The sequence below is a fragment of the Cupressus sempervirens genome, chromosome 10 (assembly GCF_028749045.1).
Source record: "Cupressus sempervirens isolate cs-2001-9-10 chromosome 10, ASM2874904v1, whole genome shotgun sequence".
NCBI lineage: Eukaryota > Viridiplantae > Streptophyta > Pinopsida > Cupressales > Cupressaceae > Cupressus > Cupressus sempervirens.
Genome location: NC_143127.1, coordinates 282,770,812 through 282,794,471, shown reverse-complemented (window position 1 = coordinate 282,794,471; position 23,660 = coordinate 282,770,812). Strand labels below are relative to the sequence as shown.

Here is a 23,660-nt window from a genome sequence, read left to right as displayed (position 1 = left end):
GCTTTCACACAAATTTTTGGGGGCCCCCTTTTTTTTGATCGCCTTGGCAATAATTTTTGAAGTTGTCCAAAAATTTCCGATCTTAAAATTTGGATGCCTTTGGGTCAAGAGGGAGGAGGTTAAATTTATTTTTCACCTGGTGTTAAGCTTGATTTTCCAGGACGACTAATTTTATTCATAGGCCAAACAAGTTTCAAAGAACAACACTTGGTAAGATAAAATTGTGAATTAGGTACTTAGACGATTTTTTTTTGAAAATTTGGATATAACTGTATAAACTTGAATAATTTTCAAAAAAATGAAATTTTTGTTAGATTTGGGTTTTTTGGGAAAATCTTGAACTTTTCGATAAAAAATTAATTTTGTGATGGTGAAATCAAATGGGAAAATCAATTTTAGATTCTAGAGAAATGATTTTATTTTTGTTAAAAAAAAATTTAAATTGCATAGCAAAATCAATTTGGATTAAATTGCAAAATATTGGCATTAAATGGATTTAATTTGCCTTGACGATTTGAGAGTTTTTAAAGAAATTAGTAATTTAAAATTGAAAAATCAATTTTAGCTTGCCAAATCCAATTTTTTAATGATATATTAATTACTAAATCATCATTAAATGGAAACATTTAACATCTCCAAGGCTTTATTTATTTTATCTTTGCAATTTTGGTCTAACCGGCAATTTAAAAATGCAAATGTCATTGTGGCAAAATTAATTTTTGGCTAAACATTTAATTGGGACCAGATTTGTGCTCTAATTAATTTTTTTTCCTTTCCCCCAGGGTGCAAGTCAGCCAGCTAAGGAGAGCAAGTAAAATAGGTATAAGAGGAAGCTCTTTCCCCTTATCTCCTCATTCCTCCATCTTCCTCTTCATTGTGTTTGGTGATTTTGGCAAAGGAGCAGATTTCTTCTTCCTTGGATGACTTTTGCAAGGGCAGATTGGCATTTTCCTTGGACAATTTTTGCAAGGGCAGATTGGCATTTTCCTTAGACGATTTTTGCAAGGGCAGATTGGCATTGTGTTTGGCGATTTTTTTAGGCAACTTGGAGCTGCTGTTCATGCTTGGCGATTTTTTTAAGAGCAGATCTGCACTCTTTTTGCTTGGCGAATTTCTTCTAGGGCAGATTTCTCATGGTCTAAGTCTGATTTTCTTCCAAATTTGGCAAATTTTATTAAGAAGAACATCCTTTATGCTTGGCGAATTTTCTGGGAGGCGAATTTTGTTGGAGCCAAAATTTGTGGAAGACAAAATTTTGATTTTCAAGAGGGGCTGTGATTTTCTTCTAGAGATTGGACGATTTTGTTCGTGAAGAAAACAAGTGACAAAGTCTGATTTTTTGGCACATGCATAGGCAATTTCAAGTGGACAGAATTCTGATTTCTTCAGCTAAGGCATCAATATTTGCAAGGGGCTTGAAATTTCGAAGTCTGATCCAAAATTCAAAAGAAGACCCGGCCATTGGTAAAGGTAAATTCAATTCATTTAGAGTTGAAAGGGTTCTTTAAGCAGATTTCACTCCTTTGTTCTTGTCTAGTTTTGTTTCTCTAAGTTCCTCTTGTATTAATCGTCCACCACTTCATCATCCCATCCTAGGTTGAAGATTGGAGATTGATAAGGGTAGAATCCATGATAGGACATTTGAAGAGGCAGAAATAAGCTAGATCGCCCTAGGAATAAAGCTGAGAGACATAAATGTAGTCCATCCTAAGGCATGAAGAGGCAGAAATAAGTGTTAGTTCCATCCTAGGTTGAAGATTGGAGATTGATAAGTGTAGTGATAGGACTTGGCGAGGTAGAAATGAGTGTATAATCCATCGATAGAAAGAAGGTTGGAGATCGATAGGGGTAGTTCATATCACTTAGAACAAAGGGGCAAAAATAAGTGTTTAGGATGGTAGATGTTAGTGCAAGCAAGAACCCTAAGGGAACAAATACTAAGAAAGACAAAGAGGATATGATGCCCAAAACAACTTTCTTCTCGAAAATGAGGTGAATAACCGATACCAATGTTGGTACAGTAAATATGATACAGGTAAAGGACAAATTAAAAGAAGGACAATCCCCCATGGCAAAGAAGATATATAGAAGTTGAATTGTACACACAACAACTTTTCCTCCTACCTTGCCTTCTCTAGAATTGGTTATGGAGTGCGCATCCAGGTTTGATTTGATCAGTAAATCCATCATTTTTTGAAGGGAAGAGGGCATTAGCCAACATTGGTAGACAGGCGATCGAAGAAGCATTTAACATTCCCTAGTAAAAGAGCATGACAGTGGTGATGATGGATTAAGCGGCCAAGAAATTTCAGGATAACCAGGAAGCTTATTTCATGCATCTAAAACAGGATTGGCTACACGAGGGAAAGAAAGGAGCAACCAGATCATCGAGGCTCACAGTGGCATATTTCAAATCAGATTATGGAGATCTCATTGTGTTTCTCAGCCAGATAATGGGCCTAGCTCAAGGTATGCAATTTGAAAACTAGATGTATTTCTTTATTGATAAAATTGAAAAAGGAAAAAAAAAGATTTGATTGGGCTAGGATTATAAGCGAGAATCTAGAGTTGCAACTTAGAACCATACAAAACCAAAAGCAATTCTACATGGGATCCTATCTGTTTTACCTAATTGCTAGATTGTATAAAAATACGGGACTTAAGGCCTTAGGAGAAATTGGTAGTGGGCCAGGGCAATATTTGGTGCATGAATGCTATCCACAGCTTCATTTGCACAACAACAAAGATTACAAAATGTTTTGTGACGCCTTTGCCATGAAGACAGGAAGGGTATTACAGGGACACTTGCTAAGAGACTTTCATCGGAAGTAGAAGCAAAGATAAAGAAGTATGGGAGTTGGTTCATCCAATTTCCACAATTTACATACATTAGACTAGTAGGAAGCACAGTTTGTCCCAAGAGGCTTCCAAGATACCCACTCAACAAGGTAGTTTTGATGGAATTGGCTAGGCAACTTGAGCATTATGACAGAATAATGAAACTCGAGGGTAAGATAGGGATTACCTTCTCATTTGGAATTGGCAATGATAGTTGCCCCAATTGTGTTGCCTTTGCAGCTGTGGAGAAGGAATTGGAACAGTATCATCTAAGATGGTACAAAGCAAGGAAGGATTCGATCCTAATGGTCTTATCAAGGTATCTCATGGAAATGCATTTAAACTTGTTTCCACTATAGAAGACTTTTGGGCCAATGCCAAGGATGACTTTCATGTGAGAAAGCTAGCTTTCTCAAGGTTGTCAGTGAACATGATGAGAGATATAAAATGGAGAGGCCTTGATATTCCTGATCAATTGGAAGATGATGGAGATGTGCTGAGAGAAGATTATGATACAGTAGAAGGAACAAAATTGAATTCAGTAGATTGGGATGATCATTAGGATCCTTCCTTGGAAGCAGTCACAAGGACAGTAGATTTGCATATCGAGTCGTGGTATAATGAAAGATTAAGGAAGTTACAAAGTCAAAAGATTCCCCTTACTTATGAGAAGGTGAAGCCAAAGGAAGGTCCAGTGGAATCAATCAGACAGAAGGGTGAAGGAAGTAGCCGGCAACAGGAAACAATTAGAAGCAAGAAGAGAGCTTTGGAGGTTGAGAAAAGCAAAGAACATCCGGAACCTTCAGCAAAGAGACAACACGCAACACCATCAAGGGAAAGTATAATTGAGGCTAGAGGACAAGAAGATAACACAAGTGAACAAAGTACCGCGGTAGAAGTGAGCTCTGATTCAGAGTCAAGTGGTTACAGTAATAGGACCAAGTACTCTTCTCTCTCTAAAAATCAACATGGAGATGACATGGTAGTTACTAGTGAAAGAGATGGGCCAATTGATATCGAGGCAATAAGTCATGCACCCGAGGCTGTTGGTGATGCTTTGTTAGTCGAACCAAATCCAAATTTGGGGAGATGCACCGCACCACTATGGTTAAGGAAAATTCTTATGCCAAGAGGCGAGGTAGTAACTACCCGAACAATTGAAGACATCCAAGGACTAATAGAAAAGGGTGATAGCGAGAACCCAAAACAAATGGCATAAACGGTGGCAAAGGTAATTAGGAGTGACAATGATGGTCACCGAAAGGTTTAGATTACTATACCAACAGTCAACAAGGCATTGGATGAGATTGTGGCCTAGGAATACGAGATAGTGGAACATAATTTGGGAAGAAACACAGATGACATGGAGTGTGAGGAGATCCAGGAAGGTATAGCTTCAATTAGAGAAAGGTTGAGGAAGGCAAATGAAAGGATGATAAAGTTAGAGGCCGAGAACAAATATTAGAGAGAATGCCAGCCTATCCAACAGTTGCACCAGGCAGCCCTTCCTCAAGACAGCGGGAGCAATGTGGAAGAGATAGTAGCTGAGCTACATGAAGTCAAGGATTGGATCCATGATACAATCCAAGATGGGCGAAATGTCTTACCTTCCTTTATCTTGACATTCTTGTCATTAGTGACTGTTAGAAACAAATTCAAAGTATTTGAAGAGGAGTGGAAAGATTTCCTTCCAAGCAAGGATTTAGTTATTCCTAGGCTACAAGCGTTCATTGGGCTACCAGAGGCATATTTGGAAAAGGCCAAGTTGGTTGATGAAAGAGGATTGAGTACGGTTGAGTCTTGGTTTGTTGCCTTGACTACCAGATTGAGAACACTCAAGGAGATATGGAAGGTAGTTGTACATTACAGCCTAGGTGTTGATACTTCCATTTCAACCATGATGAGCTACGTTGGGATGGCACTTGATTTTGAAGACATTAGAGAAGAGGACATCAATGAGACATGACTTGGATTAAGATTGGATGAGTTAGAGGAAAGGTTGCTATCAAGAAGAAACATTTGGGCACCCTTTCCTCCCTCAATGTCTTTATCAGATATGTAAAAGAGTATGAGAAGGACCATGAGAAGACACCATAGGCAGCAAGCAACATGATGAAATTGGCTGAGCTCAAGATAAAGCATACACCTTGCGCTCCCATGGAAGAAGGCAACGCAAGACTAGCTAAGTTCATTGCCTTGGCTAAAAGAATGAAAGAAAAATGAAGATTTATGTTAGAAGATCATTTGATGTAAGCCCAAGTGGCAAATTCTCTTTCTTCTAGGGTAGGACAAGTGTCTAATTTTGATTGGCCACCATTTTGGTGCCTTCTCATTGGTTGCTACTTTTCCACTTTTCATTGATCCATTAACGTGGTCGCTTCCTCTCATTGGCCGATGGGGTGGCAACCCTAATTAGGGTTTCTAGGATTCAATCTGGATCGTCAGTTTTGCCTCTTTATCTCTATCGTTGGTTGTACATTTTGGCCTCTATATAAGGCCATTTGCTTTCATTTGTAATGGTCAGAGAAAATTGTTGCATAAGATAATGCCAAAATTGCCTCTCTTTATCATTGTTGTGACTTGCATGGTGATTAAGAACATTTGGTATTGTTGCATGGTTTCTACTTCCACTAGTTAGAATAATATTTTCATTTTAAAGTTGGTAAAATAGATTTCATTTCAAGTTGCTAAGTAAGATTAAGAGTAGATCGATAGTTGCATGGTAGCATTAGTGGATGTTTGATAGTGATCAATAACTAGGCCAGTAGCATCCTAGCAGCTTTTTGGGAAGCCTTGTTTGGTAAACTAGTTCACTTTCCTTTGAATCATTGCATCTATGGAGGTGAAGCTACTGGTTAACTTTCATTAGATTCAGTCCCCATCCATTTGCCAATCTTTCCATTCATAGGAGTAGGAGTAGAATAGCAAGTAGTTAGGAGTCAGAATTTTGAAGAGGAAAGTTAGAAAGGCGTAAGTCGTAAGAACATTCACCCTCCATCACTATCACCTTCTCCATCAACATCATCTGACATTCACATTGAATCACCATCACCATCATTACACCAAAGACCAAGTTATCTTAGAATGAATAACGTAAGCCCGCTTACGTGATTATCAACAAATCACATCGATATACTGAGTTAGTATCCATAGGTGTAAGGAACATTGTAGTTATTGCTTATGTCTTCATAAGTATTAACTTTTCAAGAGAGGAATTGTGTGTTTGATACTTCGTATCAAGTATTCCATTGCTAATATGTTATGTAGTGGTACAAAAAACTGACATCAACACCATCCTCTTCCATACCATTCCACCTGCCACAACCTGGGTATCAAGGATCAAACGGAGGCACGGAAGGATATGAGATGAGTGATTCTATATGTAACATGGGTGGGAGGCTATAGTTGGGAAGCCCAATGGGCCCCTACAATAATCTACTTCTCTATTGATAGCTTGCTTAATGTTCTTGTGGGTTGGGGCTAATAACCCCATCTAGCTATACTAGGGGATTCTATACATAACGTGCCCATTGCAAAATTTGTATAAGAGGGTGTTCAAGTAAGAAAAGAAAGAAGAGAGACCAAGTGATGTAGGGGAATTCTAATGGCTTATTTCAGCTAATAATATTAGAGCCGAAGAAAGCACTATTTGAGGGGCGTGGACATCATTTCATTAATTCGGTCGGTGACCATCTAGATCAGTATTGAATGAACCATCCTCTTCCCTACCATTCTGCCCGCCACACCCTGGGTATTAGGCGATTGAATAAAGGCAGGGAAGGATATGAGACAAGCAATTCTATATGTAACATGGGTTAGAGGCTATAGTTGGGAAACTCAGTAGGCCCCTACAATAATCTACCTCTCCATTGATAGCTTGCTAAACTCTTATTGGGGGTTGGGGGCTATAATAACCCTATTTAGCTATACTGGGGGATTCTATATGGAAAATGCCCATTGCAAAATCTGTATAAGAACCTGTTCAGATCCTAGAGAACATGTTCAAGATATTTGCCAATGCTCTTACTCAGGCTTTGCTTGTAGCTCTTAGGTCAGGCTCTTTAATCAATCCAATAAGAAAAGAAAGAAGAGAGATTGAATAGTGTAGGATTATATTTAGAGAGCTCCACTAGGGCATCACTCTTGCCAATCAAAAAATACGGTAGTCTTCTTGGAGCTTGGTATTATTATGTATATAAGGTAGACCATGATATGGCCTACATGAACAATCGACTAGAGTTTTATAAGGTGAAGTAATATTGTTAACACACCATTTTCTAGAGTGAACTAGATTGGCTTCACATTCGTCGAGGCCTTGATTTGGTTCAACAATGTTGAAAAGAACAAGGGGCTGGGCCAATCTATATCCACCCATCCTACAAGGGCAGCGAATGAAGAATCACTTATCTCTTAAGTAAGAAGACCCAACTGACCCAACAATGAGGAGCTAGTCACCCCTACCCCTACCTTAAGCTATAACTCCTCTTGATGTGTCCTTTTTAACATCCTATCCCCGTCCTCTAGGGGAGAGCAAACAATGTTAGTTGTAACTAGCTAGGGCCTAGACGATAGTTGCATTTGCTTGGAGCATAGTACGACTTTCATCTTGAACCAACTCCTACTATGTTGTTCTTGCTAGGTAGTTAGTTAAGTTCGACAACATATAATGGGCGAGAAATGACTAATATAGGTTGACGATGATAGGACTAGATTATCTACTTCACATGCCCCCTCGGTAACGGCGTGGGGCGGGCTATAGCCAACTATCTCCCTTTACAATACTTGCCTATCTTTTATGAGAGCACTATCGGGTACAACAGTAGAAATCCCATAAAAGCTAGTTAGGTAGGTATTAGTAAGTTTTTTTGTAATATTATTTGTGGAGCCATCCATCTTGCCCATGCTAAATAGTAAGGCCATGTAGGGTGTAAAGGTAGGCCCTTTTCCACACCATGGAGGATAGACACAAATGCAATCATTTTGAAAAAATCAACAAGATGTAGATATTGGCAAATCTGCAATTAAGGCACATACTCATGAGGTAGGAAGTTGCATATAGTCATTTTTCAATTTTGAATTTGGACCATTGATCTTTGCAAATGTATGGCTATGGCAACCACTTGAGTTATATGATTTTTTTTGGTTTAATACGACAAAAAGAAGCTTTTGGAAGTTGTATAATCTTCGAACAAGTAGGCTGGGTGTGGGACACATCACCACATTGCATGATCACAAATGCTAGACTTGTCAACTTCATTAACCCATGATGCAAAAGAGGATCGCAATATTGTGACAAACAGAAGATTTGTAATCCAACTAGAGATTACCACATGTAAGTTGCTATAAGATGGGCTTCAACTTTAATATTTGTGGGTCGAATCTGTGGCACCATTTTGCACCATTGCTACTTGAGAAGGGGGCCCACAATAAGAGCTTGTGATATTTTCAGTTCTATTAGTGGTCATTTTTGGGCTTTTTATTTATTCATTTATTTTAGGCTTCTATTTTTAGATGACATTCTATTTTTGCTGTGGTTTGAAGCTCTTGTAATTCATTAAATAAAGTGCTCAATTAATTTTTTATGGTATTAGAGTTGGTGATTTCAACTAGTATATAATGCGTATTGTTATGTTTGATAATATTAGCTATGCATCACTGTATTAAGTTTTATTGTTAGTTGGTTGTCACTCTTGGGTGGTTTTAAGTCTGTGTTGGTTGATAGTTATGTCCCTCATGGCAACTGTTCAGTTATTTACATATGTTGTGTACCATTGAGCAAAACTAGGAAGATTGTTTTCATGATGAGACTAGTTCTTTAAATGGACTATTTCATTGGCAAATGGAGGACTAGAAGGTGTTTTGACCAATGTGTAATCTTCGTGAAGCTACAATTTTTGATGAAGAGATTTCAATGAAAGCATGTAAAGTTATAGCTCACAATACGAAGATGCAAGAAGGAAAACAAAAAATAATTCAAACTATGCAAAGGCCATTGCTTAACTTACACTCTTAACAAATTGATAAATCCCACTTTTGGCAATTACTTTTGGTAGATTTAGATTTTGACACATATAGCACAAGTATGGGTAAACATGACTAGATTGAGCATTGGAAGGTTTACAAGCAGATTGGTAAGTGTAGAAGTATGGAGAGGAAAACAACAGAAGAACCATTCATGTGGCACAAGAAGCTATCTGTTCGGTAATACGAACAATGCACGAACCCCCCACTTCATTCAATTCAACATACACACATCGAGTTTTTGGTATAGAGGGTTGTTTATACTTTATGGAGATAGCTTGTCATACATGTGGAACAAGTTTCAATCCTATCATATAGCATGTAATACCATACAATACTTGGTGAAGAATGCGTCTGTATGACACTCATATGGCACCCCTAAGTATTACATAATAAAGGTTCCTCTCCTACGAAACCCATGCAACACCTCTAAAGGGTGCTTGATAAAGCATAGTACTATACAAAACTAGTACAACACTAGTGTTTGTTGCCTGCATCACCTTGTACGATAGGCATTTCATCAAGCATAAACAACAAAATTTCTTATACAGATAAATCAATTCCATCCTATATCAACAAAGTTAACTTGTTCGTCATGTACAACAATTCCATCCAATATGGACCTTCAAAACATTTGTACCTGCCTTTAGACTATACATCTTATAGATTCTCTAATCAACTGTACGAAAACAACAAAGATCAGCTTGGAGGAGTTTTATTATGCCATAGGCCGTGCAGTCAATCTAGATTCATTCTTCCATCTAGAAAAAAGAATGGCTGGTTTTGATGGTTCCATATGCCGTATGATCATTTGAGTACTATCTATTCATATGTGTAACTCATTTTTTTTAACATTGCACAATCCTTTGGTCATCTTTCCCTACAAATAACAAATTATTGACATTACACAATTCTCTACTTAGATGCAGATACAATGGCCACCCATACGAAGACGGATGTAGATGAAGCGTAACTTGGTATGATTACTTCTCGTAGAACAATTGGTTTTGAAGTGGATAGTAGGTTTGATAAATTTGTTGATATCATACGTTGGTTAAACATGACCAAATCTCTATTTTTGGGCTTCTCTTAGCATCTTGAAAAGTCATGAAAAATATGTGATCCATGTAGTTTTAGATGCTAAGAAAAGCCTAAAAACAAAGATTTTGACGTGTTTAACCAATGTATGATGTCAAGAAATTTATCAGATCACTGATTGTCATACTTGAAGTATCATACCAAGTTATGCTTCATCCACATCGGCTTCATATAGGTGGCCATTATTTCCATGCATAAGTAGAGAATTGTGCAATGTCAATAATTTGTGTTGTTCATACGGAAAGATTAACAAAGGACTATGTAATGTTAAAAATTTGAATTGCTTGTACGAACATATAGTACTTAAATGACCATATGCCATATGGAACCATCAAAACCGGCCATTATTTCCCTAGATCGAAGAATGAATCTGGATTGATTGCATGAAATATGGCATAAAAAACTCCCCCAAGCTAATCATTGTTGTTTTTGTATAGTTGATTAGAGGATCTACAATATGTATAGTTTGAAGGCAAGTACGACTATTTCAAATGTCTATACAAGATGAAGCTGTCGTACATGATGAACAAGTTAATTTTCTCTATACATGATGGAATTGATCTATTTGTACATGAAATTTTGTTGTTTAAAATTTTGTACGTGAAATGTCTATCATACAAAACAATGCAGGCCGCAAACAGTGATGTGACCCATGTAGTCTTAATGTGTTAAATTGGTCTTGGCAGCGGGGGTACTGCCCCTTGACTTAGTTGGGGGTGTTTTCATCAGACCCCCATTTGAATTTTGAAATACACTACAGTGTTGAGTTGGCACAACACAAGTCATCATCTACACCTTTGCCATTAGTCTTCCATAATATTACTTGATGTATACTTGTTGTCTAGAAGAGAACTTTTTTTTTTGGTTGGGTGGAGAGGGGGCCGGGGCGTTGGGGTGATGTAGTTGACATATAATGCTTATCGTTATGTTTGACAATACTGGTTATCCTTAAATGTATTAATTTAATTGTCAGTTATGTGTCACTCTGAAGTGGTTGTAAGTGTCGTTTAATGTTATTGTCTCTCTTGGCAATTGTTGGGTTAATTAAATATGTTGTACTGCCAAACAAGGGACTAATGTATAGGCTAGTGAATTGTAATCCCGGTCTAACCATCTCTAGTCCACTTCTTTGTAATGAATTCATGAGCTAATAAAGATATATTTCACTCTTATATTTGGTACACACTACCATCTATACTATTATTTCATGTATTTAATTTACTAGGTGTAGGAGTAAATTGTAATGAGCCATAAAACTTTTTCCATGCCCTAGTTGAAAATCCTTTTGAGAAATTCTTTCTGTCTATTATTTAATGAAAAAATTAGTGAGGGAATTATTGGTGGCCTAAAATCTTTGTGAGTTCTGCTTTTTGCATATTCTCAAAAGCTTGCATAATTGAGGTTTTTTTAGAGAATTCATGTTGTAATAACCCTGCTCAATTCCGACCTTAAAATGCTGATTGAAGGCTCGAAGAATTTTGTCAAACACTTTGCATACAAGGGGTCATGACTCTTGTTTCGATTTGCATACTGATATAACTTTTCAGATTGCTGCAATGACTCTTGTTTTGATTTGCATCAAAGAGAATGCTTACAAAAAAAACTCCAGATTGTCTAAACAATGACCTAACATGAATGTGCAACTAATTTTGACAATATTCAATACAAATATGAGACTTAACTACTTGCAATATGCAGCTACAGCAACTAGTGATTATGACAAATACTTTGGATGCGACCTAAAATGGCATTAATGCACTTACAACCAAGTGTCATTAATATAAACACTTAGTATGCAAAATTATAACATTATTTATGCCAAAAAGAGAGCTTACAGCCAATTGACATTTTGTCAAACAATTGGCATGCAAACTAATAAGCTGATCATCAAACTCTAGGTTTGCAATATAGATAGTCTAAAAATTACAATGCTCTTTAAATTGCAAAATCCTAGCCTTCCTTTGATACCAATAATGCCAAATGGCAAACAAAGACAAGTACAATATGAAAATAGTGAAGTGCTGAAGCTATATTTTGTACTCAGCTGAAAACCTACATTTCTCAGAAAATATGCCAAATGAGAAGTGAAGAACCTGATTGTAGATGGCTGTAATAATTTACTTCAATGCTGCCCCTTCTGCTTTGCTTTTTTCCGATCTGCTTTTTCCACTTGCTTTTTCCAGATTTGCTTTTTTCGTTTTGCTTTTTCGAACTGCTTTTTTCAGATCCGCTTTTTTTGAATTGCTTTTTCGGACCCGCTTTTTCGAACTGCTTTTTTTTCGGATTGCTTTTTTTGGAGCTTCTTTTTCGGACTGCTTTTTCGATTCTGCTTTTTCAGCCTGCTTTTTTCGGATTGCTTTTTCGGCCTGCTTTAAAATGGCTTCCTATAATTTCAGATCTGCTAGAAATGACCTCCAATAATTCCGGCCCTGCTAAAATTGCCTCCTGAAATGCTGAAATGCTAAAAATGGCCTTAGGCCCAATGATGCCCTAGCTGAAGTGACTGAAGTATCACCTCCAAATGTGCAACCCTTCAGAAGATATTTCACTTCCTCAGTTATGCTAATCCAAGGGAGTTTTCGTTCCCAAAGATCAATTGACTATCTGAAACCACTTGGCTTCAGAATAGACTATGTGACTGAATCACAATTTGATGTTAAGAGAGAAATAAACAACTGGATGATTAGAATGAAGCCCGGGGTGCCTATTTATTCTTTTTCTCCACTTTCTCCAGAAACTTCTAGAACATTATTTTATTTTATCTATTAAGTGACTTTATAAAAAATATTTTATAATTCAAGTCACTTTGTTAAATTAATTAAATATAAAGTTACCTTTTAATATTTATTTATTTAATAACTTAATAAATAATTAACTTAATACCACTTATTTATTTAATTAAAATAATTAATTAGTCATCCTCATAAAATATTCATTATTTTGGACAACCTAATTAATTAAATTAATTAAATCAAATTGCCTCCAAAATGGGGACATGACACGTGGTTTAGAAAACTGAATATTGGATTTGTTTGTTGTCACAGAATTTTTTTGGCGTTTTTGTTCACCTACATTCTTGACGAGGTTTTCTTGTCATATTTTGTGGCTAGGGTACATGACTTATGTTCTTACCTGTGTGAAATTTGTTCCTTTTTTTGAAGTTCAAAGGATTTGTATTGACAACTTTTTAGATTTCTATCTACCCCAACTTGTAATTTTCTTGAGGGGAGTGGTGAATATTTCCGCATGCAAAGATTGCTCTTTTTCTGTCACATTCAAGGTTTGCTGTTTTCTGGGTTTTGTTGATTTTTATTTTGCAACTTCGCGTTTGCAGACAAAATTTGGGTTTTTAGAAAAACTCCTGGTTTCAATTTTTTCATGAATTTGGAGAAAAAACAGTGTATTTATTGTAAGGTGACAGCCTAGGGTTTTAGACAAAATTGGTGGGTTGTTTATTTTGCATGGGTATTTTCTGACTGATTCAGGGGTAATTTTTTTTTTCAAACACTGCGTCAAACTTTGTGCCAACAATTTGCTAAAGTTTTTTGACCAAAAAATAAGACCTTTTAGGGATGTGACAAGTTGATCTTGGTGGATAATGGGAAGGATGACGTTATTCACCTACATCATGTTGGAAGGCAACCAGTGCTTCAATGACAAGGAAAATAATACTTGGAAGCAAAGAATGCTTTCAATTTTTGAGTACCAGTATTTAGATGCATCCGTTCTAAGTACCACTACTTGTTCTACAACGAGAAATGAAAAAGGCAAGTTTGATGAGCCTAACCAAGAGGCAATTTTGTTGCTGAAATTGTCTGTCACCAATGAGATGCTTCTAGACGTTCCAACAGTCAAGGCTGTTGCAAAAAATTGGAAACACTCGAAGGATCTTCATGAAACCTTAGCTAAAAGTACAACATTCTCTCTCAAAAATTGGCCATTTTCGATTATGATGGATGAAAATGCATCCCTGCAGGAGCATCTTATGAAGATCAAGGATATATGTGATCAATTGGAGGCCATTCGTTCAAGATGGAAGATGAGGACATGGTGATGATAACATTAAAGAGTCTATCACAGTCCTACGAACACATTATTAAACCACTCAACATTACATCCACTAATGTTGTCTTGAAATTTGATGAATTATGCAATAAGTTATTGCAGTTAGCTAGGTGGAGACAACAAATTGGGTAGCAGCAGTGACATTGTTATTGTGGAACATGCATTTACTGTCACAGATAAAGGCAAAGGTTTGTCCACTCAGCAGAAGTGACATCGCACACCTGAGAAAGGTTCCAAGAAGAATATCAACTGTCACTATTGTGGAGGATTGGTCATATTCAGAGGTTCTGCAGAAAGCATGATGACTGATCAGAAGATCAACCATGGAAAGTCTTAATGTTAGGCTTATGTTGCAGAATGTTTTGAATAGGAGCCAACCTTCTATGCTTTTTGAGAAGCAAATTTTGTCAAATCGGTCAAGTAGTTGATAGAATGCCCATTAAGGGAGGGTAGTAGAATATTTCATTATTTTTAGTTTGCTATTTTTGGTTTTTCTATTAATGGTTAGTTGGGGGTTTCTATTTATTACTTTATTTTAGGCTTCTTTTTTCGAAGATGTAGTTCTAATTTTGCTTCAGTTTGAAGCTCTTGTGACTGCCTTTATATATGCTTGTAATTAATTCAATAAAGTGCACAATTAATTTTTCAGCGACATAAAGAGATGTTGTGATATAATCCTAGGTTGGTAGGGGAAGGATGCATGGCAACATATCAAGAATTTGTGACTTTTGTAATAAGCATAAAGGCTAACCTACAATACAAATACAAACACAATACAATTATAAATTGCTATGGGTAACGACAAGACAAATCATCATGTCTTTGCACCCAAAGGTGAAGGCTGGCTAAACATGGGATCCACTAATAGGTATGACTTGTAGCGAAATTTCGTAATATTCTAGATAGCAGTTTTGTTTCATTGGGGAACTCACAATTGCATAAGTTTTTAGTGATACAACAGGAGAGGCCCACCCAGCGCTTGGTTAAGCAAACGGTGGGGATAATCATATAAGCTCTTGTTTCAAAGACTTAAGCAAGGAAAGCACAATGATTGGGAATTGATCACTAGGACCAAGGCATTGGTAGCAGTAAGAACATAAAGGGCTTCAATTATATTTAAGCCATCAACAACTAGAAGGGCTAGCAAGTCAACTGTGAAATAGATTAAAAGTGATGGAGCCAAAAGACTAAGGGTTTTAGAATCACTGTTGCCAACTACAGGATGGGAAAGATTGCCAGGTGCGTACCAATGTCAAATGCAAGAATCACTGCAAGAACTTGCAGCAAATTGGTCAAGTAGGATATTTGACTCTACCCTTGGTTAAGCTTAATGAATATCTATTCTGCTCTGTTATGCTGGTATCCCCAATGAAAGGCTATGGAAGTTGTGGGATTCTTTGAAACTTGTAAATTGGAATGCTGATTTAAATGTTGTAAAGTAGTGCAAAAGTCTTATTTGTACTAACAAAGATAAATGCTTTTAAACAAAGCAATGCTAAATTATGTATATTGGTACTGGTTTGGATTCAAGGGTTTGGTTAAGAAAATTAGGACTTCGGATCATCCACACGAAATAGCATATAAATCATAAGTGTAAATGGAAATGTTGAAGGCATAGTTATTGGATTTGTGAATCAGACCTTGGATTTGGATTCGGGTCCGATCCGGATTTGGATTCGCACGTGGATCCGTGAGGATCCGAGCAGGGTCCGTGATCCTGCCTAATCCGTCAGGATCCGTGGCCCAAGGATCCCGATGGATCCACAGGCAGAATCAAGGATCTTGCCCGGTTCCTCAAGAATCCAAGCACGAATCTTGAGGATCTAGCACGAATCCATGGCAGGTCGGGAATAGAACTCGAAGGAAACCAACCTAAGGGTTAAAGGTGGAACAATACTGATTATATCATTGTATTTCCTTGAATCTTTCTGCTGTGTAGTTCTGGTTACAGGATGAATCTCAGTAATCCTATTGTGAACCCAGTTGCAGTTAGCTGTTGGTGCAAAACCTGGGTTGAAAGTTGAAACCCTGTGTCTGAAAATTGAGAACATTGTACGAGAAAAATTCCTTGATTAATTTTATATCTGAAAATTTCAAAAGATGAACACAAAATCTATGTTGCAGGATTTGGCAGGTTCCAAGGATGAACTTGCTTTTAAGAATTTTCATATGGGTCATATCTCAGGTATGTCTGACTCAATCTCTTTTGCCTCCTGTGACTATGGATAGGATTTGGGAGAGGTCTCCTATCCACTCAAAGGCTGGTACCCATAGGTCAATGAAGTTGTTTGATTACATACATAACATGAGATGAGTGTTGCAAACTGTTTAGAGTAAGGTGTACCACTAGATGGATGACACAGTTCCCCAACTCTACCCTAATATTCTTAAGGTGTAGCCATTATCTTAGGGTCTGACTCTAGATATTAGCAAGACAAACAAAAATATATTCAAAATAAAAAATTTCAGCACCCAAAGAAAAATCTTTTGTGCTGAAAGTGATGTTAAGTTCCATAGATTTTCTATCCATAAATGTTTGCAATTTCACATTCTCATTACTGTTTCCTAGGATATAGGCAAAAGGTAGTTAGAAAAGAAAAAAATGACATTTTTCAACTTCTTCAAATGTGTACCCGTCACCTTTGCCTGTGTAAAATTGACAATAAATAAAAAGGATGATAATATTAGTAAAATAAAGCTTTGATCTTGATTTCTAAATACAAAGAATGAATGCATGTAATAATTATTGATAAATTACGAAAACATAAAATCATGAATGTGAATGTTCTGATTTTCTTTATAATCATGAAAATAGATCAATTATCAAGTATACTAGATTCATAGATGCATACTAGAATCATAGATTCATACTATGAAATAATTTCTCTTAGTTTTTAGTGTGTGTCTACACACACACACACACACACACACACACACACACACACACACACACACACACACACACACACGAATCCTCTATGAATCATTATTGGAAAAAAAAAAAATCCCGAATCCACAGATCCGATTCGCATGCCCGAATCGGCAACTAAGGTTGAAGGCAATATAACTATTTCAGTGTTTTTTGCATCAGAGTATATATGAGCCCTATTCAATGTTTACAAAGTTAATATATTACATAGTAATAAAGTTACAAGTTCAATTATAATTAAATATTTAATCGATATTAATTTATTTTACTAATTTTAAGAAGTAATTAACATCATTTTCTATATTCTTCCACTTCTTCATAATCATTATCATTATGTATTCATAAATGAGACATAACATTATGCACGTGCTTATATCATAAGATTACTGTTAACATTACCTCATTGACACACCATTACCAGTTCCCTCACGATATTGAATTTTAGTTAAATTCCTCGATAATAAATTCACCCTACAATGAAGCTCACAAGAGATTCATATAATTCTTTATCTTCCAGTATCAACTTCAGGTGTTTTACTTTGAATGGTTTTGTTATATTACTGCTAACATATTGTTCGTGCACCCTAAAGTTTTCTGCTCCGACTCATGTCTCTTGTATTGACTTCGTAATATTATTTTGCATCCACAGTGTTCAAGATTTAATAATATTTCTAGATACTGGTCGGAAAAGTGGAATAAAGCAAAACATTTTTATAAAAATGTCAAACTGAAGACAGGCTCATTGTTCATTTGCAGAAATGTTGTTGTGTTCAACATTGTTTGCCTAGGTTCTTTCACTTTCAGGGAAAATGCAGTTGCTTAGCCATATCCCTTGCCAGTGCACACCCAGATCTGATCCGGGAGCAGATTGTACCCGGATCTCGGGGTTCATCTGCGTAGACCTATTAACAATGGATAAATGCACATAAGTTATGCTACTTTTTAATTCTTTAATAATTTTAGGAAGTAACTTCTGCATCTCTTCTTTAAATATTTTTATAGTTGTATTTCTTAATTTAGAAAAATTGACATATTTATTAACTTTGCTAATATTGGGATAGAGCCCATTTCTTAATGTTTTCTGTTTGAATGCCTTAAAATAGTTTTAAATTTTAATAATTGAAATTTTCTAGAGATTAATGAATCTGCATTTTGGTTTTGGCTTCTTTGTTTGTCGTCTCATAACTATAATCATCATATTCAGATGTTAGCAGAAGAAATTATTGAAGACAGTTTGATGTGTTTCATGACAAAAGAAGCTCCAAATGTTGACATGGATGGTGCACCTCTATCACAACTGGCAAGTTTCTGTGTTTTTAGCTAAATGATGTCTTTGTATACAGGGTTGGTTTTTTTCAGTCTATTTTGGATCTCGAGTTGGAATATATTTTCTATATCAAACATTTGTGTTGGGGAAAGCAAAATGTGTCCATTTGATGCTTAATGTTTGTTGTATTGAGTCTGTTGACTAATATGGCGTAAATTGTGTTGATAGGGTTTAGCAAAGGTAAAGCTAAGTCCATCATCGCTAGGAAGTCTAGCAAAGACAGTTGTAACTGGTAAATTGTGGTTACTGTGCATGCCAATCTATTTTCTATCGCTGTTTTTCCTGCAACTGTTTTAGGTGTAAGATAATGCTATTATGGTGTGAAAAGTGTTCATTTACTGTATTGTTGCTTATAAATTTCCAGTCAAACATGTTTGCCAAAGAGATGGTGAGGTTTGGAGCTATCGTGAAGCAAAATCTAAGATTTCCACTGCATTGGAATTGAGCCGTAGTAAGGAAGTGAATGAGCTTCAGAGCCTTGCTGGTGGTGAGAGCAGAACATATCATCTTGGTCCAATGATTGCTCTTGCATATCTTGCTGTTTTAGAAGATTGCAAGGTTCATTGCACTAAGGAGGGTCTAGAGGTCAAGAAACTTGGAGGCCTTCATGTGATTGGTACATCCTTACATGAGTCCCGGCGGATTGATAACCAGGTATCTAATTTGTTCAAGGCATCTCTTTCCTCGTTTAATTTGATAGTTTTGTCTGCAATTTTAATTAGAGATTTGATTGGTGTTTTTAAAAGAATCATTTTTTGTTTTTTATAATTTTGAAGAAACAACTTGGTAAAAAGTGGAGTGTGTGAATATTGGTTTTGCTACAAACAAGATCTATTTTTTTCTGTTTTCCCATGTTTGAATTTGGCGTTTAGGTGCTCTCTTTAATAATTTTATTTTGGTTATGAAAAATCGTAGTTGTTTGATTAATGTTAAATTTAAAAGGGTAAAAAATTGCAGAGATTAGAGGAGTCGGGTAAAGCTTGACTCAACTCCCGATGGTCTCGGAGGGTATTGAATACTCTCTGCTACATTTTGCCCTTATTAAAGTTATTACATAAAATTCTAATAGGCTCCGCTCCAGTTTAATTCATTTATCTACTTCTGGGCACAGTTGGAAGGATTTGGCTTTGACTTACCTGGTTAAGATGATCAGGTTCCTGCGTGAAAATGTACTAGCAATTGCCAGGGCAAGACTATACCATGCACACTGAGCTTAGTTTTTGGTTCTCAAACTGATTTCAAAGGGTTTCAAATGATGCAGATACTAACTGTTTGTGAGTCAAAAGCCCATGAAACTTTGTAGTTATCCAAGACACTTTCCAGAGTGATTCTGTGACATTAGCAAATATACATGAGATTTGTGGTCTCATTTAGTCTTTTGGTGTGAAAACCTTCTCTAACTTTTCACTAGCCACTTGAAGTCGATATTGTTGAGCCATTCACCAAAGTATTGTTACTCAAGTGAAGTCCATAGTGTTCGCCTCTCTATTAAATTGATTTTCCTTTCAACCTTTGCTGTTTAGGTCTTGTTTTACAGCTGGTTTTGCTACTGTCATACTTGAGGTGTTGCTTGTTGCTGTGCACTTTTGTGTGTCCTTCCACTTAATGAGGATAACGTATAAGAAACCTGCTTTTACTGGCTAAAATTGTTTATCTCCATATTTGCCTGTGGGCAAAGCTGGTAGGAGATTGTGTTTGGTGGGATGTGTATGTCCAACTTCCACGCATACACAAATTTTACTTGCTGATACCTATGTTATTGAGGCTTTTTGAACGATGGTCAATTTGTGGCAGAATCCATATTTTGTAGAGATTACTTGCTGTTTCTTGTTTCAATAATTTTTACAGAATAAAAGATGTTAAATGCTGTATGCATGAAAAAATGAAAAGAAATGCTTAATATGAGTTCTTTTTTTCTAGCTTCGTGGAAGAGCAGGAAGGCAAGGGGATCCCGGATCTACAAGGTTCATGATAAGGTATTTTAGCTTTGAATTTCAGTGCATATTTAATATTAAACTTGATTGATGTTCTGTCTAGTCAGATTACTTCTTCAGTCAAAATTATCTTCAGAATGCAGCTAATAAAAAGAAAATTACTGTATTGTTTTTAAATGTGTCTTGATACCATAGAAGATAGATTAACTTAAATGTTATGTCCGGTGGCCCCATGAACTAAATAGTTGTCAAATGCCAGGCAATTCTTTGTTAGTCATCATGATTTGATGAATCAAATTATGGATGTAGTCTGTATCGAATGTTAAAATTAGATATGGAGCTACTAGAGAACAGTGCAATAAACAGACTAATAAGGTCGGATTTATTAACAACTCAGTAAATATTTGTTTGATTTTGTAGTTGATATATGGGGCTATGTAATTAATACTAGAATATTTAATTATACATGGGTGTTAATAAAATTTTAGTTTGGCTGTGTGTTAATAAAATTGAGCATGGCAAGTTACGATTTTTGAAAGATAAATAAAAACCGTTCCTATCCCTCGATAAATCTATGTCCTCAAATTGAGATAGTTGGGATTGTGTAGTTGGGTTGAGTTGGTATAGTGGAGGATTTCTGATGCTAAAGTTAGGGTCCCCACTTTAGATAGGGTGTCCAACAAGAAGGCACAGACTCCAGATTGAGGAATGCGATAGTGTATCATACCAAGAAAATAATCATGTCAAATTCCCTTAAAAATAATTGAATCTTAGACGTTCAAAATTTGAATCCATTGAAGTTTTGAACATAGACTCTCGACCTTTGCAAAATGTTTGAATTTGCAAGCTCAAGAAGCAACATGTTACACCCAAAGATTCAATTTTTAGAAATATATTTTAATATAGAAACCCAAGCCCTATTCTGTACAATATTTGAGTGATTTTGATGAATTTTTAGGTGTTATTTTAAGCCCACTGAATTTCAAACTTCATGGCCAAAATTTGGTGAACCTTGTGACTTTTGGGGCATTCATTTCTTTAGAGGATTTGTTAAGATTGTTGAGAATTTTTTTTTTCAAATATTCTGAAGTATACCGTGGAAATTGCTATTTTCAGAAATGATTTTACTTTGTTAGTGGCTATCTGTAATGTTATATTTTCAGAAGGTTGATGGGGGCTTTTTCTTGGCTACTTAAATTAGTTTTGTTAATTATTTTAGAATAGATTTGCTTCATGTTGCTTTCTTTCTATTCTTGTGTAGCTTTGGGAGTGGTTGACTTAAAATATATCCTCTTGTTATTATATTAAATTATGATTCTTGAATCTTTAGAAGCTTATTCATTTTAACATTTAAATATGTAACTTGGGCACACTATATTCTTGGTTGTAGTTGAAGTTAAGCTGGCTGTGTAGATTGTCATTGCATGATCAAAAATTTATGTGCTCTTTTCTAAACTTTTTCAAAATGGATTGTACAGACAATCTTAAGTTTTCTATTAGCATTATATTTCAGCTTAGTAATTTTGCGTGGTTCTAGCATGCCTTTCAAAAATCTTGTATTAATATTTCATAAATCAAGTAGTATTTTCATATTCCATTCTTCTGTATGGGGAGCTATTGGTCTCTATCTTCAGCCAGCCAGTAAGGATTTGTTGTTTAGTTACAAGTCTTCATTCATCAAAAAAAACATTTCACTTTGTTAGATAAGAACCTCTCAGTTTTTGCACTTGACCAATATGGTCAAGTTAAAATTTTTCTCTCTTATGTTAGGGATAGTGTTAAATTTGCAGGGCACTTCCCTAGTAATTTGAAGAGAGGTTAATCCTCGTGTGCTATTCTTTTTTTTGTTGTCTCGCAAGAGACGATTTGAAATGTTAACATAGAAAATGCATTACGTTTCAATATCTAGTTTTATCATGGTATCTACTGCATAAGCCGGAAATGTAAAAATCATCTTCTAATTTCTTGTGCATTCACATTCAATGTGAGAGATTTGTTGGATTGTTCTTCCATTTGCATCTTTATATGTGTTTGGATTTTGAGGGTGAGTCATTCAACTGATTTCTTATATTCTTACTGTCTCCCTTTCTATTACGTAACTAGTAGTGCATACTTGTTGATTAATACTTGTTCCATAGTAGTGTATACTCTCTTATTCCACGGTTATTCTTGCTTCTGTATAAGGCCATCTTGCTTTGTAATCTTAGCCTTTTTTTCGTCTTGCAGTTTACAAGATGACATGTTTGTTAAATTCAATTTCAACACAGAGTGGGCAGTGAACTTAATATCAAAGATTACTTCAAATGAGAACATCCCTATTGAAGGTGACACTATTAAAAATCAGGTGATTTGTGTTTTCTGTGTGTGATACCTGTCATTTTGTTTTTCTTTATCAGCATAAGGTTGTATATATCCACATCTATGAATTCCTTTTATTAAATCCAAAGTAATCTATTCCACTTGTAATGCAGCTTTTGGGTTTGCAAAAAAGCGCAGAGCAATATTATTTTGGTTTACGAAAGAACCTTGTGGAGTTTGATGAAGTGTTAGAGGTAAATAAATCATATATTTTCTATAAAATATATGATGATATTCAGATTCTGAAATAATGTCACAGAATATAGAATTTAACCATTTGTTTTTACATTCTATGATTGTAAAAAGTTTTGTAATTGAGATACTTGTGAGTTTGTAACTGCATCAAAATGTTGTTAGAGGTTTTTTTCAATTCTGTGTTCTATATTTAATTTAAATCCATCTGGGACCATTTTAGGCTAAGGCTATTATGATGGTTAAGAGATAACTAAATTATGCTTTTTAAATGTCGTACAAACTGCTGTTACAGAAATTAGAATTCAAAATCTCTATATTTTCAAACCATGTTTAGTAAAACAAACTCAATTATAATTTCATTTGTTGCTTGCTGGTCTGTGCTTTGTCATCTTTGACCAGGTGATTGGTTGTTTGTTTCCATATACAAGTCATATAATAACAGTATATATGTTGCATGTAGGTAAAGTTTGGAAAGCTGCTTCCTCATTTCTGCATGCTTTTATAAAAAGTCTGAATTTGGAATTCTAGAATTATATGGATGGGTGAGACAACTGGTCTTTGCCCCGTTCAGATTTCTGATTTTTTTTTTTGGATAAAAATCAAACAAACAAATTCTATGCTAAATACAATGACAAATTCCATCAAATGAGTTTGGTGGGGGTATACGTGCCACATCCCTAGTGTGTTGAGGGGCAAACTGAAGACATTGTAAACCACAAAACCTTCACGATGCACACCATTTTTCATAATATTTTAGAAGGAAAAAAGAAAGCCTAAAAATTAGAGTTTTAAGTCTTTAACCCATGTTTTTGGTGTGGTTTTGATGTGTTGTTAGCATGACAACTGAAGTAGAAATCTGTCAAAAGAAATGGCAAGTAAATCATGGGAGTACATA

At 35.7% G+C, this 23,660-nt stretch overlaps 1 protein-coding gene across 3 annotated transcripts in view; it reads left to right on the top strand.

Moving 5' to 3' along the window:
* The window catches only part of SECA2 (Preprotein translocase SecA family protein), a 237,349-nt gene that overhangs the window by 134,766 nt on the left and 78,923 nt on the right, over nt 1–23,660 (top strand). For all 3 annotated transcript variants that reach the window (XM_089805095.1, XM_089805094.1, XM_089805093.1), the window contains exons 21-26: nt 18,156–18,251; nt 18,447–18,510; nt 18,643–18,932; nt 20,199–20,254; nt 22,439–22,556; nt 22,684–22,764. In XM_089805095.1, the coding sequence (XP_089661221.1) occupies nt 18,156–18,251; nt 18,447–18,510; nt 18,643–18,932; nt 20,199–20,254; nt 22,439–22,556; nt 22,684–22,764 (705 nt within the window). The remainder of the gene's footprint in view (nt 1–18,155; nt 18,252–18,446; nt 18,511–18,642; nt 18,933–20,198; nt 20,255–22,438; nt 22,557–22,683; nt 22,765–23,660) is intronic.